The 20,556-nt window shown below is 33.9% G+C and overlaps 1 protein-coding gene across 44 annotated transcripts in view; it reads left to right on the top strand.

Annotated features, from left to right (window-relative positions):
* Nucleotides 1-20,519, top strand: part of Synd (protein kinase C and casein kinase substrate in neurons protein Synd) — a 266,290-nt gene extending 245,771 nt beyond the window's left edge. For 14 of the 44 annotated variants that reach the window (XM_067131573.1, XM_067131567.1, XM_067131562.1 and 11 more), the window contains 5 exons: nt 2,324-2,437; nt 7,842-7,999; nt 11,952-12,017; nt 17,340-17,473; nt 17,658-20,519. In XM_067131573.1, the coding sequence (XP_066987674.1) occupies nt 2,324-2,437; nt 7,842-7,999; nt 11,952-12,017; nt 17,340-17,473; nt 17,658-17,764 (579 nt within the window). In that variant the 3' untranslated portion in view covers nt 17,765-20,519. The remainder of the gene's footprint in view (nt 1-2,323; nt 2,438-7,841; nt 8,000-11,951; nt 12,018-17,339; nt 17,474-17,657) is intronic. The other 30 variants (XM_067131600.1, XM_067131597.1, XM_067131605.1 and 27 more) reach the window with 3 other exon arrangements.
* The last annotated feature ends 37 nt before the right edge of the window (nt 20,520-20,556 follow it).

The following is a 20,556-nucleotide window of genomic DNA, read 5'->3' on the forward strand; positions in this document are numbered from 1 at the left end:
TTCCCACCCAAATTTCTATGCAGGTTATTTAAGATTAACCCTCATGATCCAGGCTAACTGGGCACACCTTAAGGTGAACCTATTTAAAACAAACAATAATGGAAAGAGGATGACACGCTCACATACATGTTATGAAATTATCCTAAAAGTCTTTTACTCACTGAGCTTAAGGCTAATAAGTTTCCAATTAGTTATTTATGGCCCATTCAATTCATATGAATGATTTCATATAAATTCACTTCATTACCATGGGTCAAAATAAGCAGACTCATATGAGGATACCATGAAGCTTTTAAAAAGTGAACATTGGGCATCATATTAGGTCAGTGACAGATCGGATTTTTAAAGAATTATGTTTATGCATCAAAAAGCATTTTTTTCAAAGTAGTCTAGTAATCAGAACACATAGTGTTGTCCTCCCTTCTCTGCACTCTCTGTTGTTGAGATTTTGGCACAGAAGGAACGTGCCTAGAGGGAAGGCAAAGCATGTACTGTGGATCACATCTATCAGGATTTAGCAAGTTGGTGTGGCTGTAGGACTGTTGCACGTAATGAAGCTATGATTAATGGGTTAGTATAGAAAACACGTTTCATTTTAATGAAGGCATTTCATATGTAACGTTTTTGTTTAACAAGTAAAATATCCAGTTATACAGTGTATGAACTATTTATAGTCAGTGAGTTGAAAGTTATTCAGCTTGAGGGTTGTGTAATAACAAAGAAAGCAATAACAGTAAGGTACTTTCACGGTTTAGAGGTAAATGTATATAATTCATAGTATAACATGGTTTGTATGTCAGTGTCAAGTATATCAGAATTCCTCAGATTGGATCTATTGCTCTATTTACTAAAGTTGATGGAGGAGAGAATTCCTCTATTACTGAACGTGGGCTTTTATAATTTGCATTTCTCCTGAATAAGAACCTCTTAAGTAAAATGTATTGTTTTTATTCATTCAAGCTGTATTTTAATTCAAAATAGTATAATTCAACTTAGTATTCATGGAGCAAAGTACAATTTACAGTTTTATTAATTATCATTTATTTCTTAAATATCTTAAGAGCAAGTTCATTCAAGTGTTGATATTGCCCTTAATAAATAAGCTAAATATTTTTGTATTAGAATTTTTCTCCTTGTAACTTCTGCCCGGTCAGTAATATTTCATCAGCAAATGCATAAATATGCCTCCCTTTAAAGTTTAGATGGTGTGCTTATTTTGCACTGCACTATGCACTCTTATAATGTAAGTATTATTAATCGCATGGAGATAGATTACAAGCGAGATTTTTTGCATCACTTTATCTTCTTGCCATTTATTGTTTGAGGCTTAATTTGTACCCAGAAATGCATGGTGTAGATTTCTTAAACTAAACTGATTCATTTTGAAGTAAAACTGTTTATGTAGTACCGTAGACTAATACTTGAAACAATATTTAAAATATTATGGTGAATGTTTGAGCTTGCCCAATCTTTATCATATGCGACATTATCGCTGATAGTTTTGACGATCATGTAATGGTTTGTGCTCGGAAAATGGGGAGTTGATTGCTGTTGATATGGTCACTAAAGTATGACACATTGTGTGCTCAAGTTACCTGCCATTTGTTATGGGATAGACAAGTGTCGAAGATTGTAGCTGCAGTGATTGGATCCTTTGAGAAATGAAAAAATGTTGAGTGCAACCAAAATTTCACCATGCTTAACAGCAGTTTGCATGCTTTGATGGATCTTGTAAATAGGTCATTGTAGTTGTACTGAATGTTGATGTTAATACTAATGTGGGTTTGTCATTGGTGAGCATTAGATTGGCTAACATGCAATTGCAGTCCACACCTGTCATGTCATTGCTAGTTGTTTATGAATTTAGTGATATTCCTGTCATGCTCATAAGATCTGTTGAGAAGTGAAGTGTGGTACTGAGATTTAGTTTCAACTGCATAGCATTGTGTAAATGATGAAGAAATAATTGTTTACATTAAGAACATGGATATTAATGGTATATACTTTGTTGAGAGCTTCATAGCAGAGAATCAACTATGTAAATGTGAGAATTTAAAAAGTGCTTTAAAAAATGTTTAAATGCTAAGATAGGGCAAGCTACCCTAGTACTTGTTGTCTCCCTTGTAATGTACTGTGTGAACTAACATGTTATAAATGCTTACTTATTTGTAGTAGAAGCTTAACTTGCTTTGCTTTGACCATCTCGATCAGTCGTTAAACTGCTACATACTTAGTATCTTTTAATTTAAGATGTTTTTCTTTGTATTGTTTTTGTTTTTTCTTTTTCTATTATTACCTATTGCCCCCATGCATGTATGGACAGGAATATTCTGAGGAATTCCGCGACATTAGTGGCAAAGGCAAGCGCGGTGGTGGACAGATACCCGAAGGAGCGATTACTTTGCTGAACCAGCGCACCGTCGGCGATGACTTGCCAGTAATTCACCCATTATTACTTAGTTTATTTTGTCTTGTTCTTAATCACCTTCAGCAGCCCCAAAAAGATTTCCCCTTCATTTGTTTTTAACTTCATTTTGTATGTAAACTTGTGCTATATAATGTAAAGCGTATTTTACTTTATTGCCTTAATTGTCAATACTTTTCCACATAATGTAATCATCCTTATATGGCTCTCTTTTGTGTATAATGTAAAGTACTTATAATATTCTCTTAGCATTTTCAACCTTTGTCTCCCTCTCTTTCATAGAGTATAATTTTGTCTCTTGTTTTTGAGTACTGGAAGACGTATATATGAAGCTAGATGTGTTAAGGTGTATTGCTTATGGTATGTCATGCTCCAGCTGAGATGACTTTCTCATTAAATTGTCTGGTACTAGAAAAACTTGTTCAGTTTTCAGCATTTGTTATCTTCTGTACTTGGTATGAAGCAATGTTACTGGCATCTAAATGTCTACAAGGTTTAAAACCATGGTTTAACTCACTGTTGAAAAAAACCTCCAGAAAACTTACTGTAGCCAGTGCTAGTGTAATTGAGTGTTTTGTCAATATTCTTTATTTGGATTAAGCTTCATTCAAATACTGATGCAGATTTGCTGTCACTTCAGTTAGTACTAATACTGGTTAAAACTACAGTAGGTTGATAAAGTTATAAAGTCTAGATGTATTTGTTGTTTGTTCTTTGAATTTGCAAAATTTGCATCATTACTTTTTATAGTCTGGTTATTTCTACTTCTTTCTTATGCCAAGCACACACTTTCTTGTCTGTCCACTGGTGTGGTGAAGTCATTTTTGGGGACTTAGTTATTTTTTTTTTATCTGGGACTGTAACACTGGAAACATTTTATATTTCATTGCATTTGAAGGGTGTAAGTTTTGGGCACAAATATTTCTACACACATGCAACTCTGTTTCTTTCTTCTGTACATTTCACTTTAGGATTGCTTCAAATAATCACCACTGACAGTCATATACAAACAACACTGCGTAACTCAAAACATTTAAGAGATTTTGCCAGTGCTATTAAGTCTGGATTTTTATTTTTCCATGTGTAAGTTTTATTGGGCATATGTGTTTCAAATGTTATTTGTTTGGTCAGTGTGACTTCATGATATTCAATGATTTTGTGGAGGTTGTTTGTAGCCTTTTGTTTGTACTTCAACTAACCAGATAGAAAGAACATAACCCAATATTTACAATGTTTGATGAGATTGAGTAAATTTTAGACACTACATTCAATGAAGTGTAGTAATTGTGGCTTGTATTCATATTCTCCAGGTTGTGCTTATGTCTGTGGTAGAAAAATAGTGTTTGTTCTGTTTTCTCCATATTGAAGAACACGTTGTGGATTAGAAGATTGCTCTGCTTGTTGGTGACTGACAATACATTTAGAGTGAAGGGACAGTTCGATAGATATAATTAGTGATTGAGAATGACATTTTCCTCAGTAGATCATCCTTTGATGTAATGTATAAGCAAATGAACCTTTTGAATTAGTCCCTTAATTTTTATCAGTTTTACTGCAATAGCTATGCCAAGAGTATTCCAGTTGGTGCTGCTCTTCAAAATAATAAATCACAAGTTAAATTAAGGGTGAATATATTTGATAAGGAAAGACAATTTGGCTGAATTTCTCTTTCAACATTAATTTGAAGTGAGCTGGTTATAAAGTCTATGAATGATGCCATGGTGGAAAGTTGTGTATCGTGGGCTGTCAGTTCTCATCTACTTTTGAGGAACTAGAAGATGGATCTCAATGACAAATTCAATGAGTGTTTGGCAAGAACTGTTGGCTTTTTTTCAAATCAACATGTGATCAATGTCTGAGGCCATTATTGAGTGGAGTTATTGATCATTTAGATGATACCATTGGCACATACATCAAATAGCAACGTTGATGGGAGTTTTATGGTCAAATCATCTTTATCTGTTTTGGTTAACCCTGTTACAACTGTACATGAGATGTGTATGAGGAAGTTCAGCTCGCAGATCGTTTATTATCAGTTGATGGTTGGTCACACCACCACTTGCAAAAGAAGTTTTAGTGAAAGCTTTTCAGGGTGAAGTGAACTGAAACTGAAGTTGAACTTCAAATGATCCTCTAAGGCCTATACCTTTCTAGAAGATCATTCATCACTTCCACTGCTAATTGCCATGACTTCCAAGAAAATTTGCTCATTCATTAGAATATTGATTACACACTTTGCTGTAAGGCTAGAAGACCCACTACGGTAGTTTGCAAGTGACAAACTTGAGGTATGTGGATACAGTATTGGAGGACACAGTCACAGCAGTTGTTTTTGTGGCTGGAGAATCCTTTTAGCCTCATTCTCTTTCATTAAATTCTCCTCTGTATAAATAGGTCTTGATAATTTTACAGTAAATATGCAATGGCTGCTTAAATTGACTTATACCCTCTCAGGTTTATGATAGAGTGCATCTAGCCCTCTTATACTGAAAATCTGCATGTTGCTATAGTTTAAATAAAATATAGCTGCCTAAAGGTGTATTAGAAGTTTGACACCTGTTTTTAGTTTTCTGTGATAACTCTGTTGCTGAGATTGCTTCATGAAAAAAAAATTCCTCAAACTTGGAGAGCATAGAACACTTTCTCTCCTAGGTAATTTAATTCCTATTGTATTTTTCTTCTTAATCTTTGAAGGTCTGAAACCTCACTTTTTCCTTTGCAGTTGCTAATTTGGTCAGTAAGTAAAACACACTTCAAAGTAAAGAGGGTTACATCATATTTTAAGTATTTTCCAGGTAATAACAGCTGGTATAATCAAAACTACTTTGTGTTAATGAATAAAGGAAGTATGTAACAGCAAATTGGATGTCAAACTAATGTAGTTGCGATTGAGATTTTATTCTTTTGTGCAGTCTATCCAATTATACTGCTCAGAGGTTACATGGACTTACCTGCATTCTTCATTAAGGCATATTCTCTCTCTCTCTACAACTTTCTTGTCACGAATTTTATATTCATTACATAAACAAAAGCTAATTAAATTTATTTTTCTTCTGAGGTACTGTGTTTGTTATTCGTGTTCTAACACAGTTGTTGTAGGTTATATCACAACATTTTTAGGGACATTCTTCCATCACATTTGTTTTCTGGTCTCCCTCAGACCAGGCCAGGGCCAGGCTATGACATGGGTTTCCTCATTCTGTTGACATTGGAGAAACAAATCAGTTTTCAGCTTTGTAAACACTTTTGAAAGAGATATTTTGAAATTGAGATCTTACCCCAGGTTGGATGTTGAGCCATCAAGACACAGAAGGCTTTTGTTTTGTTAAAAGAGGATTATCATAAACACAGAATAAGATTTACCAAATTGTTTCTTATCAGGCAGCTGTTTTGCATGAGAACCCTTGTGTGACCTTCGTTTGAATATGGCAAGGCCAGTTGGTTTATACATGTACGAGAGATGTCTGTATACAGCGTGAACATAGCAAGGCCATTCTGTCTGTTTTTGAGAGAGAGATCTGTTTATACATGACAGCATACCTTAACACTTATATAGTTAACCGAAATTCTTTCTCAGGGAGTGAGACCAGTAGGGCTAAGCACAGTTCTTTATGTAGGACTTGTTGTAGTGACACCCAAAACAGCAGTAGCAATGTTATAGTTATGTAGTGTCTCCAAACAGTTAATATAGTTTTGGAAAAAACTTTTACTCGGGGTTCTTTGTACGCTGATAGTCCCTTCAATGTGGATTATCGGCCCATTTGATATTTCTTTCATCTTTGTGGGAGGTGTATTGTCCTGTGGATACTCTAGAGTATAACAACATGGCTAAAAAGAACTGTGTTAAGTTGCAGCACTGAGGATCTTAGTATCTGCCCATTTGAGCACGAGTCTAGTATTGAGGTGTTATATTGGATTCATTTGAATTCACTTTGGTATGTATTGCTCAGTGACACTATTAAACATCCTAGCTGCAGTGAAGAGGTTTTTGTGTAGCTCTTCACCTAATTTTTACCAGTGATAAGATAGACATTTGAAATGTGATATATATTTTATTCTTCCTGCTTTTATTGTCTCCATGGCGAGGGTGAAAAGGTGTCGTCTTACTCCCCCTCTGTATAGGGATTCGGAGATGTTAAGATCTTGATGTATAGCTTAAGGAAGATGCCAGATGGAGTCCCCATGGATTGCTTTCACCTTCTTTAGCCAGCCTTGTGAAAAGTATTTTAACACATTGGTCTGGTTATACTACCTAATAATAATAATAATTATAGTCTCTACCCCTTTTTGAACGGTCATTGGTGCTTAGGCAGAGTAGTTGAGTTACAAATAATGTTTGTATCCAGAATAAATGGAAGTATATGGGGTTATTGTTCGTTAAGTTTGTAAAATTGCAAGGTTATCAGCCTGTTTTAATGATTATGTATTTCACCTTTTGGGTATACTGTAGTTATATTTCTTGTTTTTGTATCCTAATAAGTTAATTGACACTTGATATTTCTTCAGCTGTTGTGATACACCTAGCAGTTCCCTTATTTGATATTGTTATTGCTGTAAAGTATAGAATTGTATAAGGCTTTCTTTTTTTCATCATTAACTGTCCTTTAGAAAATTTCAGTGGTATGTTCTGGATGAAATTTCTACGGTAAGGTGTACTAACCCTAAATTAAACCTGAACAATTAAGGTGAAAATTAAACATCGCATCCTCTTAAATGCATGATTTTACTCTGTTTTTAGCTCGTAGTAGATATAACTTCTTGTTCAACTTCGCTAGCGTATAGCCTCTCTGGTAACTGCACTCAGTAGCTTTGTTGTGACATCTCTGCATTAATTGGCTTTAGTATGGATTATTGACTTGTATATTAATCAAAAGCAATTTCAGAGAACTATGATTTAAATTATTCCTAAATGTATTGTGCTGCTTTGAAAGTTTTCGCACCTGACTGTACAGAGTAAATTGTTTAAAGAAAATGAGAAAAGAAACATTGTATGGTCCAAGGGCAGTGAGAAAAACCCTGAAGTATTTTTTAAAGTACTCTCTGATATATTTATTAATGTAGTTAAAGGTGTTGTTGATTGACATATTAGTATACAGTAATCAGTCTTTTCATGTTTTTGCATTTTTTCTTTGTAATCTTCACTTGATTAGTCATAGTGGTCTGGGTGAGCTATTCAGTGAAAGTTAAACGTTATAAGAACTTAGAAGTATACATTAATATGGTTTTAATTTCATAATTTGTAAAGTAATGATTCAGTTGAGTTAATGCCTAAATATTACAGTAAATACTTACATAACAAAAAATCCTTGGTGATTATGGCAAATCAAAGGAATGGCATAGTGTATATAGATACCTTCATTATTAATTCACCACAAAATAGTGTGAAATTGAATTTGGTAATTTCCTGTTACCACAGGACTACACTCCTGAGCTACATCGAATCAGCAAGAAGGGACAGAAGGGCGCTGTGAGTGGTGGCGGCGATATAACACTGACCTCGGTCAAAGGACCCCCCAACCATACCTCTCCAGCCACTTCCAAAGCTTCAGACAACAACAGACATTCTGCTATCAGGTATGGTGATATAGAAACTGAGACAGTCATTTTCAGAGTGAGTTATTTGGGCAGGTGTTTTTAATATAATGCTTTTGTGATCACATTATTGGATTACCTGACACATCGGAAGATTTGGTCTGTGCACTTGAATGTCTGTAGCTTTATGGCATTACTGTATGATTTTTGTATTAAACCAAGTTATTCCTCTGCCCTCTCGAATAGCCCTGTATTTTTTTCCTTATGGAATGATGGTGAATAATAGTGAGTATTATCCTGTACACTATTTTTCATTGTCGAAAGTAATTGGTTAATAATTTGGGAATTATATTGCTGAATGTTGAAGGGTTATCTGAATGGTACGTAAGGAAAATAAATGAGTGTTTCCCCTCTTCAAACATGTTGTATACTCTTGGTAAATTGATCAGTATGTGAGGTTTTATTCTTTATATTTCTTAGTCATACTCTTTGGAATGCAGCTGAAAGTATATTGTAACTTGATAGTAATTTACGGTCCAGTATGTGATACAGGTGATGTTAAAGTTGGTTTTATGAGATTTCTCTTGAAAAATCAAGTATATTGTGATTTATTCCATACCATGCTACCATTTGCAAGTTAATTGACTAGTTGATAAACATTTTGTGCAGGGCTGGATATTAATTTTTCACTGCACTTTTGTGGTTAAGCCAATTTTAGTCAGTATCTAGTTCATTGGAAACTTACATTGATATATTAATTTTGCTGACTTCATGGGAGTCATCTTGGTTTTATGTGTTTTTCCTAGCTGGCAAAGTATTTGCACTTCTTAGTGAGTGAAGTTGTAGTACCATTACAGTGATGACACTGATGGCTGGGGTTTGCCTCATCAATTTTCTGTGCAAGTGAGCTACTCGAGGAATAAGCTTTGAAGGTAGAAAAATGATTAAAAGTGATGGTGACAAAGGAATGCCATAGTGATCACAAACCAGAAATGTATTCCATCATTTAGCAGTTAGAGACAAGAATTAAAAGGACTCCCCAAATGAGAAGCATAAGTTGGAAAAGGAACTTAACTAATAGATGAGAAAAAGACCAATTAATCAGTTGAAAATATCGGACAAAGTGTAGAATAGGTTATAAAAGACGTGGGTTATATAGAGAAAATGATGGAGAGAAGGAATTGAAACACTGGGAACAACTAAAAATGAGGAAGGGAAGAGGCATTATAAAGAGCATCAGTCACAGTGTGTTTAGATCAAATGCTGTGAATGGATATATGGAGGAAGAGGAGTAAAGTCAAGAGAGTTTAACCAACAGAGTTTTATACTTAACTGTGTTTTGTTGTGAAAATGTCAGGTGAAATAAAAAGATACTTTAAAATTGTAAGTTTAGTGAAGGAAGGTCCAAGTAACTCATGTATTATGAAAGAGATTTAGTGACCGTATAGGTTAGTTTGCAGGTGTCTGGAATAAGTGAGAATTGCAGTTGCTCATATTTAGAAATGTAATGGATGAAAATTTGAACAATTATTAAGTTCATTGTTGGATTTTAGTATTTTTTCAAAAGGAAAAGGATGCCATGTTGAACAAATTCCATCCCATCTTGGACATTCTTGTATTTGTTTTTGACTTTTAGTGTTGATCCGTATTCTCTGAATTGGGATTGGGTCGTTCAGGTTATTCATTAAATATCCATGGACTCAATGAATGTGACCAGTTCCAAGATGGTGCTGGTCACATTCATTTGGCCTAGGAATAGTTAAGAGATTCATCTTCATGCCCCAGTCCCAATCAAGAATACAGGTCAACACTAACAGTTACAAAGTGTTATGTAAATGTACAAACTTCGACATCAGTTGCATTTTTTATTATGTTCATTGTCAAGGTATCCAATTTTCAGATTTATAAAGAGCTGCAATTTATTAAGTAAAAATTAAAGTTCACTATTATAAACAAACCATTTAGGCTGGCCCTGTGAGAAGCAAGTGCTTTACCTCGGTGGTCTGGTTAAACTACCTAAAATAAATGTGTAAAGAACTTTAGAATCAAGTAAGAAGGATAGAAATGCACTAGGGCTATTTAGCATGCAAATCACTTGAGACCATGCAGGGATATAATCTGGACAAAATGCCCTGTTGGTTTCCAAGGAGGTAGGTACTCTGTAGACCTTCAAAACAGGAAATGCTGGGGATGCCACAGTTAGAAAAGGGTCAGATTGTAGTTTCAGGAAAATTAGATAAAGTTATAAACCAGTAAGATTGGCACCATGAAATTTCCTGGTGTAGGTGCTTGTTTCTGTGTTTAGTCACTTTGAAGTTGTGCTATGGAGTAATTTTTTCTAAGTGAACATTCAGAAAAAAGTCTTAAATGGAAAAATAACTTCATATTGAGGACTGGTAAGAAAATAAAGGAGTATGCACAGTCAGGAAAGGGCCAGGTGAATGTTGTGGATAAAGATGTAGGAGTGAACTCTTCACTGCGTACCAGTGTAACAGATGGTGTGACAACAGATGATCAGCATTGCAAGATGTACACGATGCAAGAGATATTTGATTCCCAAATTATATAAGAAGATGAAATGGGAAAGAGAGACAGGGAGCACCATGTTGTGGTACAAAAGCAGTCATAGGAGAGATAAAGATTTTATTAACTATAGTGCACAGTGGACTGTGAGGCAGTGAGAGAAAAGAAAAAAGTGGCAGCAGCGTGGGTGAAGTGGAAAGAGATTGCCAGACTAACAGTAACAAAAAAAAAAAAAAAAAAAATCCCTTTAGTAGACAGAGCAAAAATTCTTGATGCATGAAAAAGGCTTGCATTATTCTATGCAGCAGAGACATGGGAACTAACAAGACAGTTGCAATGTAAAGACATATTACAAATGAGGAAGTGGTGGAGTGATGCTGTACTAGCTGCTGGAAAATAGACTGCAACTCCAAAGTTTAACATAATCTGGACATGTAATGAGAATGGAAGAGGAACAGGTCAGAAAAATGGTAATGAAAGCAGCAGGTTGAGTACCAGGAAATTGGAAGTGGATTGATGAAGACTCCGACGAGATGGGAACTCAGGCAGAAAGTGCTCAAGACGGAAGAGAGCCAAGAGAACTCATTTTACATGTAAGGTAAAACTAATGTGAAACTGTTGAAAAGCTGATGAGAAACTATTGATGATTACACAAAAAAATTTATCTTCAGACAAAGTCTACCCATGTAAGAGGAACTAATCTTCAGAGTACTCCTTCTGAGAGTTAAATAATAATAATAATAATATGTAGTACTAATTGAAAACTGCTCATTTGATCGAGACTAAATATGAAATCAAGAGGAAGTATAATGGTACCTAAGATTTTGGTTAAGTTGCCAGTCCTTAGATTCATTGTTCTATAAAAAGCATAACCTTATCTTTGCTGTTTTGTATGTGCAGTCATATGTTTCTCAGTTTTCTCCATCTTTCTCCCTTGAGATTTAAAATCTGATTAATCTCATTGTTAAAATTATTGTTGGTGACATCAATCTTTGATGGGCTGATATAAACGCCTTTAATATTGTTGGTCAACACTGAGTGTTGTTTCCACCCCTGATTTCCATTTGTTTTAAGTGCCATCTTGATAGGGGTAATAATTAGATTAAATGTAACACTTTTACCTGATGCACAACCTTCTGTTTTCTGACAAGACATTCATGAAAGCAACATATAAAATTTTGCTGTTAACTACATCTAAGCGTTTGCTACTGTGTCACAAATTTTGTATAGCATGTCTGTTGCTGGTTCAGTAGACTAGATCACAATTTGATTGTGTTACTGTTGACTCTGTTTTTCTAATTGAGGAAGATATAATTACATTCTGATTGAAACTGTGATGGCTTTAGCAAGGGTGTTTTTCTGTGTGGCCGGTGTAAGTTTGCTGGATTTCAAATGTATTCATGTAGGTAAAATGCGCCAAACCACCTTCCTTAAAAAAACTGACCCACTGACCTCTCTCCTAAACCCTCAGTGATCCACAGGAGTCTCAGGAAGCACCAAATCCTTTCGACGACGATGAGGATCCACATAGTCAAAAGTGAGGGAGTACACTAAACTTGGTTATGAATGGTGGTATTTGGTTATTTTCTTGCCAACTTGCTCCAGATTTTTTTTTGTTTGCCTTTGTGCACTAATAATTTCACTTTTCGGCCTTTTCGAGGTCTTTTTAGCTGTTTTGTTGGCCTTTGCAGTTTCCACTGAGTGGTTATTATAACCAAATACTGTAAACAGTGCCTGAAGTGCAATCTTATTTTCCCCGTTTAGCGACTGAGGCTTCATTGCTAATGCAGTTTCTTTTGTCACAGTTTTGTTTTGCAGTGCAGCATATCTTTTTTTATAACGGTATGTTAACTTATTGATTTGGTACAAGAATCTTGAACCTTTTTTTTGTGAGATGTAGAGAAAAAAAATTAAATTGTAATTTGGAATTTGCACCAGAAAAAGTAAAATTTTGAGAGACGATGATTGATACCATAACAATAGCTCATACTTCATGACTGTTTGACCCAGATACTTTCTCTAACACTTGGTTCCAGCATGAGAAAGGCCATTACAGCTAATTCTTGCAAACAAAGAACACGGGAAGGTATTACATCTATTTCTACTTTTCAAAAACTAAATCTATCCTTGACAAAATAACCTTTCATGCATCTATACTATGGAAATTAAATATAAATGTAAACCAAATCATATAAAGTAATACAGTACCTTGTTAACACAGATGACATAATCATTATGCCATGATTGATTGTCATCTTGTAGCACGTGAGGAAGATATGCTAGTTATGTAAGAACTGCTTGTTCTAACATGAAAAGGCTTACTGCTAACAGTTACAAACTTTTCAAAGCACAAGACTTTCAGTATATTGCCTTCTTTCCATTGCTAGAAGTTTGCTCTACAATATTTTTTTGTTTCTCCAGATACCACCACCATAGATCAGTCTGCAGTCACATTTTCTTTACTTTTATGTATGATTCTCATTGATGGTTTATGTAGGTTATCAGTTACTGAAGCATGGATCGAATTCACGAATAGCTGTGATGATGAAAATGTGTGATTACATTTCCAATGTTTTATGTGAAGACCACGGAAATCTGCATGGTTTTCGTCATGTAGCGTAGCTGTAGTTCAAGTAGAAGATTTGAATAGTTTGTGTTTATGTACCATTTATACACTAAATGATTGCATTTATTCATTCATGTGAATTTTTTAATACTGTGCTAATAAATAGAAATTTGTAGAGTGTTGATTACAGCAGGAATTCTTGTTTTTGAGTTGTCATTTTTCATATAAACTAAAGAGTAACATAAAGTAAATTTCCAATATTCATTTAACAGGTTTATTTTTTATATTTATTTGACTGTTTTCGCATCCATTCTGTCTTAGTTTAGCTCTGTATGCGTCAGTGAGAAATAAGGTATTACTTGTTCAACTGATGAGTTTAATTTTTCTTTATGTTTTTTGTCCTAAGTATAATGGAACTGCCAAAGGCCAGCTTTGAACTCAAAAAAGCCCTTTCAGCTTCATACAAGTGGAATGTGACTGAAAAAACATTCAGTTAGAATGTGTTGAAAGTTGCAGCTTACGCAGATTCTTTTTACTGTACCTTATTCTCATCGTATTTTTTTAAGTAATTATCTGGCTATTTGAGTATCTTTTCCTAAATACAGAATTGTTCTTTGCCTTGCAGATATCCTCTTTTTGCTTCATAATGATATTTATGTTTTTAGGATAATACTAATCCAGCTTTTTATTGCTTTAGTCATCATGACTGACTGCTGTAATATTATTTTCAAGTGCAGTACAGTATTCTACAAATGAAATTATGCTCTGAATATAGCGATCGTGGAGTCCATAAGAATACTGGATTTCTTGTCATTTGATAATCATGTTTGCTCCTGGCTTTTACATAAGATACAAGTAACACGCACAAATAGGAAATGGAACATCACAAAGATCTGTTTTGCACTTTTTTTTTTTATTTTATTTCCATTTCACATGATTCTGTAGCTAAACTGTTAATATGCATGTTTTTATTTTTTTGTTTTTGTGATGTATACACTTCCATAAGTAATATCAGATCATTTTCCTATTAACCATTTGAGATTCTGATGACATCGTCTGTTGAGAATGTCTGGAGGGTTTTATGGATGGGATGGGGTAACTCCAGCTTCTCCAAAAGTAGAGGTAGTTCGAAATTGAGAAGCATGAAAGTTTTTGTCAATTTTTCCTTATATTTTATATATGCAATAACAGGCATGAATGCCCATAATATACAAATCATTTGCAAGCTTATAAGGATTCATAAATTTATTAAATTTAATTATATTTACAGAAAATGAAGAAATTTTTGTCTGCTAATTTTATTTCATCATTCTGATTATGTAATTTTTTCATTTTCCATTTTTAAACATGGTCAAAAGAGTGCAATGATTTACCATCAAAATGGGACCACAACAGCATTTCATCATTATAAGTAAAGTTATAGCAAGCAGTAAAATTAATTTATATCTAAGCTGAACAGCAAGCCAAACGGCATGTTGCCCCAGATGAATTTTAGCCCCCCCCCTCCCTTGGAATCTCAAAGGGTTCATAGAAAATTGAAGCTTTATAAAATGGGCAGTCATTAACCCGTGTTTAATCTAACAATCTAAGTATTTTTTTCAGTGATCATTTTATAAACATAACTTCAACATTTCCATTTTTGTGTATTTTGTCAGATTTTGACTAAGTGCCAGCATATTGCTGAGTAAAATCTTTTTTATATCTACATTTTGCTGCTGTTTTTCGTTACTGTTCAACATTTTTGTGTAATTTTCCGAAGGTTTGCTTGTTTCCTGTATTTATCTGGTGACACTAGTTGAATTTACTTTTCTCTTTATCATTGATTTTTATTGTTTTTAGATTAAACTGTAGAATTGACCTTGTACAGTAGTTTGATCCACATTTATTAGTGTTGTGGCTTACCTAAGTGAGGTCATGTTGATTTTATTTTTTAATTTGCATTTTTATCACTTTATATTTTGAAGAAGAATACTGTTAGTTTTTCTTTTAGGTACATAGTGAGGAGTGTTTAGTTGCAAAAGATTCTGTAAACTAAAAATTGTTATTATTTGAAATGTTTTATGTACTGTATTTGAAAAACTTTTTTAATTTTCAAATTACCGAATGCCATACCTGGAAAACCCTCTTTCACTGTAAATTTTTATCAGGCCCACGTAGCTAACTTCTGCAAAGTTTAAATATTATTACTTATAAAATGAAAAAAAACATCAATTGTGTCCATTGTGACTAAAATTTTATACTTAATGATTAAAAAATTCTTGCTTTGCCATTAGCAATAAAAGCCAGAAAAATAAATGATCCACACAGCTTTGACAAACTTGAATATCTTACGTTTCTTTTAGCAAGTACTTTTTTTAAGATGTGCAATCTAGTTTTCATGTTTTCTAGTTATCAGTAAATGTAGAAAAATGTGGTAGAAAGGAAATTCTGAGAAAATAAGAAAGAAGCAAGAAAATATGACATTAATTAAAGAAACCTGTATATGAACTAGATTCAATACACGTAAGCATGTAAAGCAGTCAAGGAAATCTTAATTGCATGTAAACCCATAAGATTCTCTTACGAGCTCAACTTTACCAAGTTTACACTCGGTAATTATATCTTGTGATGGGATTTAAGAAAAGGAGTGATGGAGGAAAAACTGGGCCATTGATAGATAAACATTGAGAAATGAGTTGCATGATTATATACAAAGGTCTTTGTATATAAAATAGCTTATGAGTGGCAGAGACAATGGAAAGGTCATTTCACTGGTGCACAATGTCCTGCTCAAAGTCCCTCTCCACCCAAGCTGGGACCATGGAGACACACGACACCCAAATCTCCAGCTCATGCGATGGTAATGTTGTGCTTCCCACTCAGTACCCAAAAGGATGGAACATATTGCAATTGTTAGGTAAATACAGTATGCACAGTATTGGAATGGAATATAAAATTTAAGTCAAAGGTCAAGTGGGACATATGAGATCATTCAGCGCTGAATGGGAAATTGAAGAGTAAAAGAGGTTTTAAAGGTTTAACATCAGGAAAACCTAGCAGTTACACTATGAAACAGTTGTCAGGAAATGGTGGAAAGTAAGATGGAAGAAAGAGAATGTGAATGGAGGTACGGTAAAAGGAATGAAAGGGGTTGCACATAGGGGCTGAAGGGATGTTACAAAGAGCTTCAAGTAATGCTGTCAGTGGACCACACGCAGTGCATTTATGTCACTACCCCCTATGGGGCACACAGAATTTTTCTTCAACATTCCTCCTGCCACCATAGTACCCATTTTTGGGTATTAAAAGCAAAAAAAATATGAATGTATGTAGTGGTAAAGATTGAGCACTCAAAAAAGCTCTTAAGCTGTAATTACCAACTTTACATGGTCCTAAGGCTAGGTCTGCATGCATTCAAGATTTTCGTGACTGCTGTATACTCTTTTATGTGCACTGTACTTATGAATGTACATTATTCTTTATTAATTGTAATATTTTCTTGTCCTTTCCTCTTTACCAGCATTCTGGTCTACCATCCTTATCTATTTTAATTTACACTAGACATTCTTGTTTGATGTGATTAATACCACGTCTTGGCTATACAGTACTGTTCTTTCTCTGTACTGTACATTTTTCCTCTTCTTAATTGAATTCCCTAAGATAACTTGCCAGTATTGTACTTGCGTTGTTTACTATATGCTAAATTGTGAGGAGAATTTTAAATAACAGCAGAGGTAACATTTTTTTTTAGTAATTTACAGATGTTATTACTATTTCTGTTTTGAAATAAACTCCTTATATCTGTTGTTTGTTTGCTCAAAGAAATAGTTTTTGTTCTTGAAGAGTTAACAATAAGTGTTCTTTCAGCATTACTAACTTTGCTGAAAAGCATATTTAAGTAAATCTCGTTTTTATTCTTTTAACAGTCTGGATTCATGTAGTTGCCATATGTCAATATGTAGTAGTTATACTGAGGTGGTAACTTAGTACAGGAGGGTGTTATGTTGAATTTTGTTTTACTATTAACACTAATTTCAAAATGTTCCAGGGATATACAGTATCATCATGAGTATGTGTAGGAATTGTTTGTTTTGTGTAGATATGAAATACTTATGAAGTTAAGAATATATGTAGGAATGATATAAAAAAAATTTCGTGAATGTCGTAGTTTTAGTATTTGATAATGTTTTGAAGTTCTTGCTATAGAAAGGATTATATTACCTTTTATTATTTTAATGCAACTTTTTAATGTATATATTTAGGTTTTATGTTTTTCTTTTGTAATCTAAATAGACCTTAAATCTGTTTTTTCAGCAATGGTGTTAGTGGTGATGATGATGAATGGGACTACAGTGATAGAATGGTTGACACCAGTAAACCAGGAGTACCAGTGCGGGCACTTTATGATTATGAAGGTGTTGAATCTGATGAACTTTCCTTCAAAGTTGGTAAGTATGTTTATTTAATACATGGGCAGACATTCATAGTCAGTGATCTTAACGTTTTGAACCTCATAGGGACCTTGTCAAATTGCGTATAAGAAATGCCAAGTTTATATGTCGTTTTTATCAGTTAAATTTGTAGTGTCTGTATTGCTTGTCTTTATAACAAAGTATTGTTTATTTATTTTAGGTGAAGTTTTTGAAAAACTGGAAGACGAAGATGAACAAGGGTGGTGTACGGGTCGCAAAGATGGACGTATCGGTCTTTATCCTGCCAATTATGTGGAATGTATTTAGATTATATATATATATAAAGGTTTTGAATCTTTGTATAATCATGGATTTCACCAGTAATTGGAATGCAACTGGTAGTCTTACTGGAGTGATTTACCCCAGTGTAACATACAAAGGGATGTGCCATGAAGTTTCCTCAGTACAACTGAATGAAAAGGGCTTCTGGAAATTATGTATCGTGACTGGCTTTACGGTGACTATGGTTAATCGTTTGTAAGTTGAAGCGCTATTTTGAACAGTTGTATTTGTTGAGGGTACAGCCCTTCTTTATGATGGGACCTTGCCCCCCCCCCTCCTCCTCCAGCCCATCTTTCCAAAGCTCAGTGTTATTATTAGCAAGCTATCTTTCAGGTTTGCATAAGTGGTCTTTCATAATACAGCGAGATTATGATAAGGACCGAACACTGAAAAAAATGGGAAAAAATCAGTTTGTATACTATTACAAACCTGTGATCATTTGGCTTTTATTGTTGAGCTAAAACAAGATAGACTATTTTCTTAGTCATCTGTTGATGAAACTTGTATTATACAGAACCAAACTGACACATCATTTAAAATGAAAATTTAGTTTGTACACTCAATTGGTCTTGAAACCAGGAAAAGGCTGCAGATAGTGGCAACATGTTACCCGAATAGATGATACTGTTTAGATAGTAGTGGAACTAATCAGGCAGATATAAGTACCGGTAATTGTAAGCCAGAAATGTGACCAAATCCATAGTTGTACATTTCCTAGAGAATATTAACACAGTGAACAACTGGACTCCTCTCACTCATTGCTCCGTTATATGGGGTATATTTCTGAAAACACTGAAGAAAAAATCTTACAAGAAATGTTGGTCTGTAAAGTTTGTAGTTTAGGAAAGTGTCTTCTGTATGTTACGGTAATGATGCATATACAGTATATCTAATGTACATAGCACTTGTTTTATTCCAATAAGAATCTTGTAAATAGTATTGTTGGTGTAGGCCCCACACTGTTATATAATCTCTTAAGATATTTGTTTATTTATTTTAATATTGAGAAATTCTTGTCTGCCCTGTTTTTTGAAATACCCTGTATCACTTTTATTTTCCATCCTCGGAAAATTATTTCAAGTCAGTCTTTGTTTCCAGTTCAGATTTTGCGATGTAAGCTTTTCAAATTACTCGTTATATAAATTTCAGTGTTGCGTACTATTAGAGCTCTCTTAGGAATACTGAGTGTCATTGTGCAATTGGACTTGCAGTCATGCTTTACTTGAATATTTTGTGTAGTGGATTGTCACAAGATTTAGAACATTAAATTCTGACCGTAAAGTCTTTTGTTTTCAGAGTATCATAACTGTTTCATTAGCAGGAGTTCTGGAATAAGTTTGTTTGCCAGAATAATTAACTACTAGGTTATACCAAATTTATAGAATATAATTATTTTTAAGAATCACACAATTTGACTACCAGTCCACCAACCATTCTAATACAAAATTTTAATCACCATCTGTGAAGGTGCATTATTTACCTTTTTCTATTGATTTATCAGGAAAAATTCAATAAAAATAATGGAGTATGGGGAAACATTTTCCTTGCAAAGCATTAATATTTAACAAGCAATGTTTGAAAGTATACAAAATTCCTGAGGGTAGTAGATTGAGGGATTAGTTGCAAGATTTGAAGACAGATTATTTTGTTTTACTGTATTTATTTTTCTGTACATAATTTCTTCAATATTCTTTCCATACCTAATGCATATATTAAAAAAAAGCTGTCTTAGATCAAATCAGCAGTTGGTGGCCTCAAGGTGTTTCGACGAACAATGATTTTTCTTGTGTCAGCTATAGCTATGTGAAAGTACTGAAGTTTCAGCTTAGAATAAAATGAAATTGTGGGTCCTACAGTGTTAATGTACTAAGATAATAGAGTGTAAGTTACTGTTGTGTAGCAATAAGTCCTGTCCATGTCATAAAAATTATGGCATCACCACGAAGTGTCATACTGCACAGCTGCTGTCAGTGTGAAGAAGTCTTAATTGCCTGGTCTAAGTTTTAAAAACAGTATTTGTAGCTTAGGCATTTGTTGATTATGTTGGAAGTGCCTGTATAACTTTTCTTTCTCATAGCAAACTCTTGTCACTTATTAAATTCATTTAAGTTTAATACTTTTTATTTTGATATCAATGATTGCCTCCTCAGTATATGATATGAATTTTAATACAGGTGAAAATGTTTTATGTTAGGAATCATTTTCTAAGCATTTCTCTATAAGCAGCTTTTATGTGTACAGTAATTTTGTATGCTAGTTATCAATCACTTTTTTTTTAGGTTTTGCAAAGACATATATTTTGTGCTGTTTTGATAATCAAATGAATCCTTGCTTTGAAAATGAAAACCATAGGTGAGGTACAATATATAGCCAAGTAAATTCCACAAGGAAAGTAAAGTTGAATATGTATACCTTTTATATCAATGAAGTTTCAGTACCAGGAAAGTATTATTTTACTGTTAAGGTAAAACATGGAAATTATACCTTAACATTCCTAAAGTATAGCTGCCTCTTGCATCTTTTATCAGTGAAATTTTGCAAGATTACTAGGATTTTTTGTTTCATCATTCATTCTGATTGTCGATATATCAGTGCTAGTATTTTAAGATTCATTTTAAGCTTTCATTATTCTTCTGCTTGATGCAGCCATACTAATTACAACAGACCCAATTATCTGCTCAATACCAGACTTCATGAAACACTTTTAATGACTGTCATCTCATTAAAATAAATGTATGAATTGTTATTTTCATTTGCACCTAAACTTATGTCCTGTA

This window comes from Macrobrachium rosenbergii, chromosome 30 (assembly GCF_040412425.1).
Source record: "Macrobrachium rosenbergii isolate ZJJX-2024 chromosome 30, ASM4041242v1, whole genome shotgun sequence".
In the NCBI taxonomy this organism is placed as follows: domain Eukaryota; kingdom Metazoa; phylum Arthropoda; class Malacostraca; order Decapoda; family Palaemonidae; genus Macrobrachium; species Macrobrachium rosenbergii.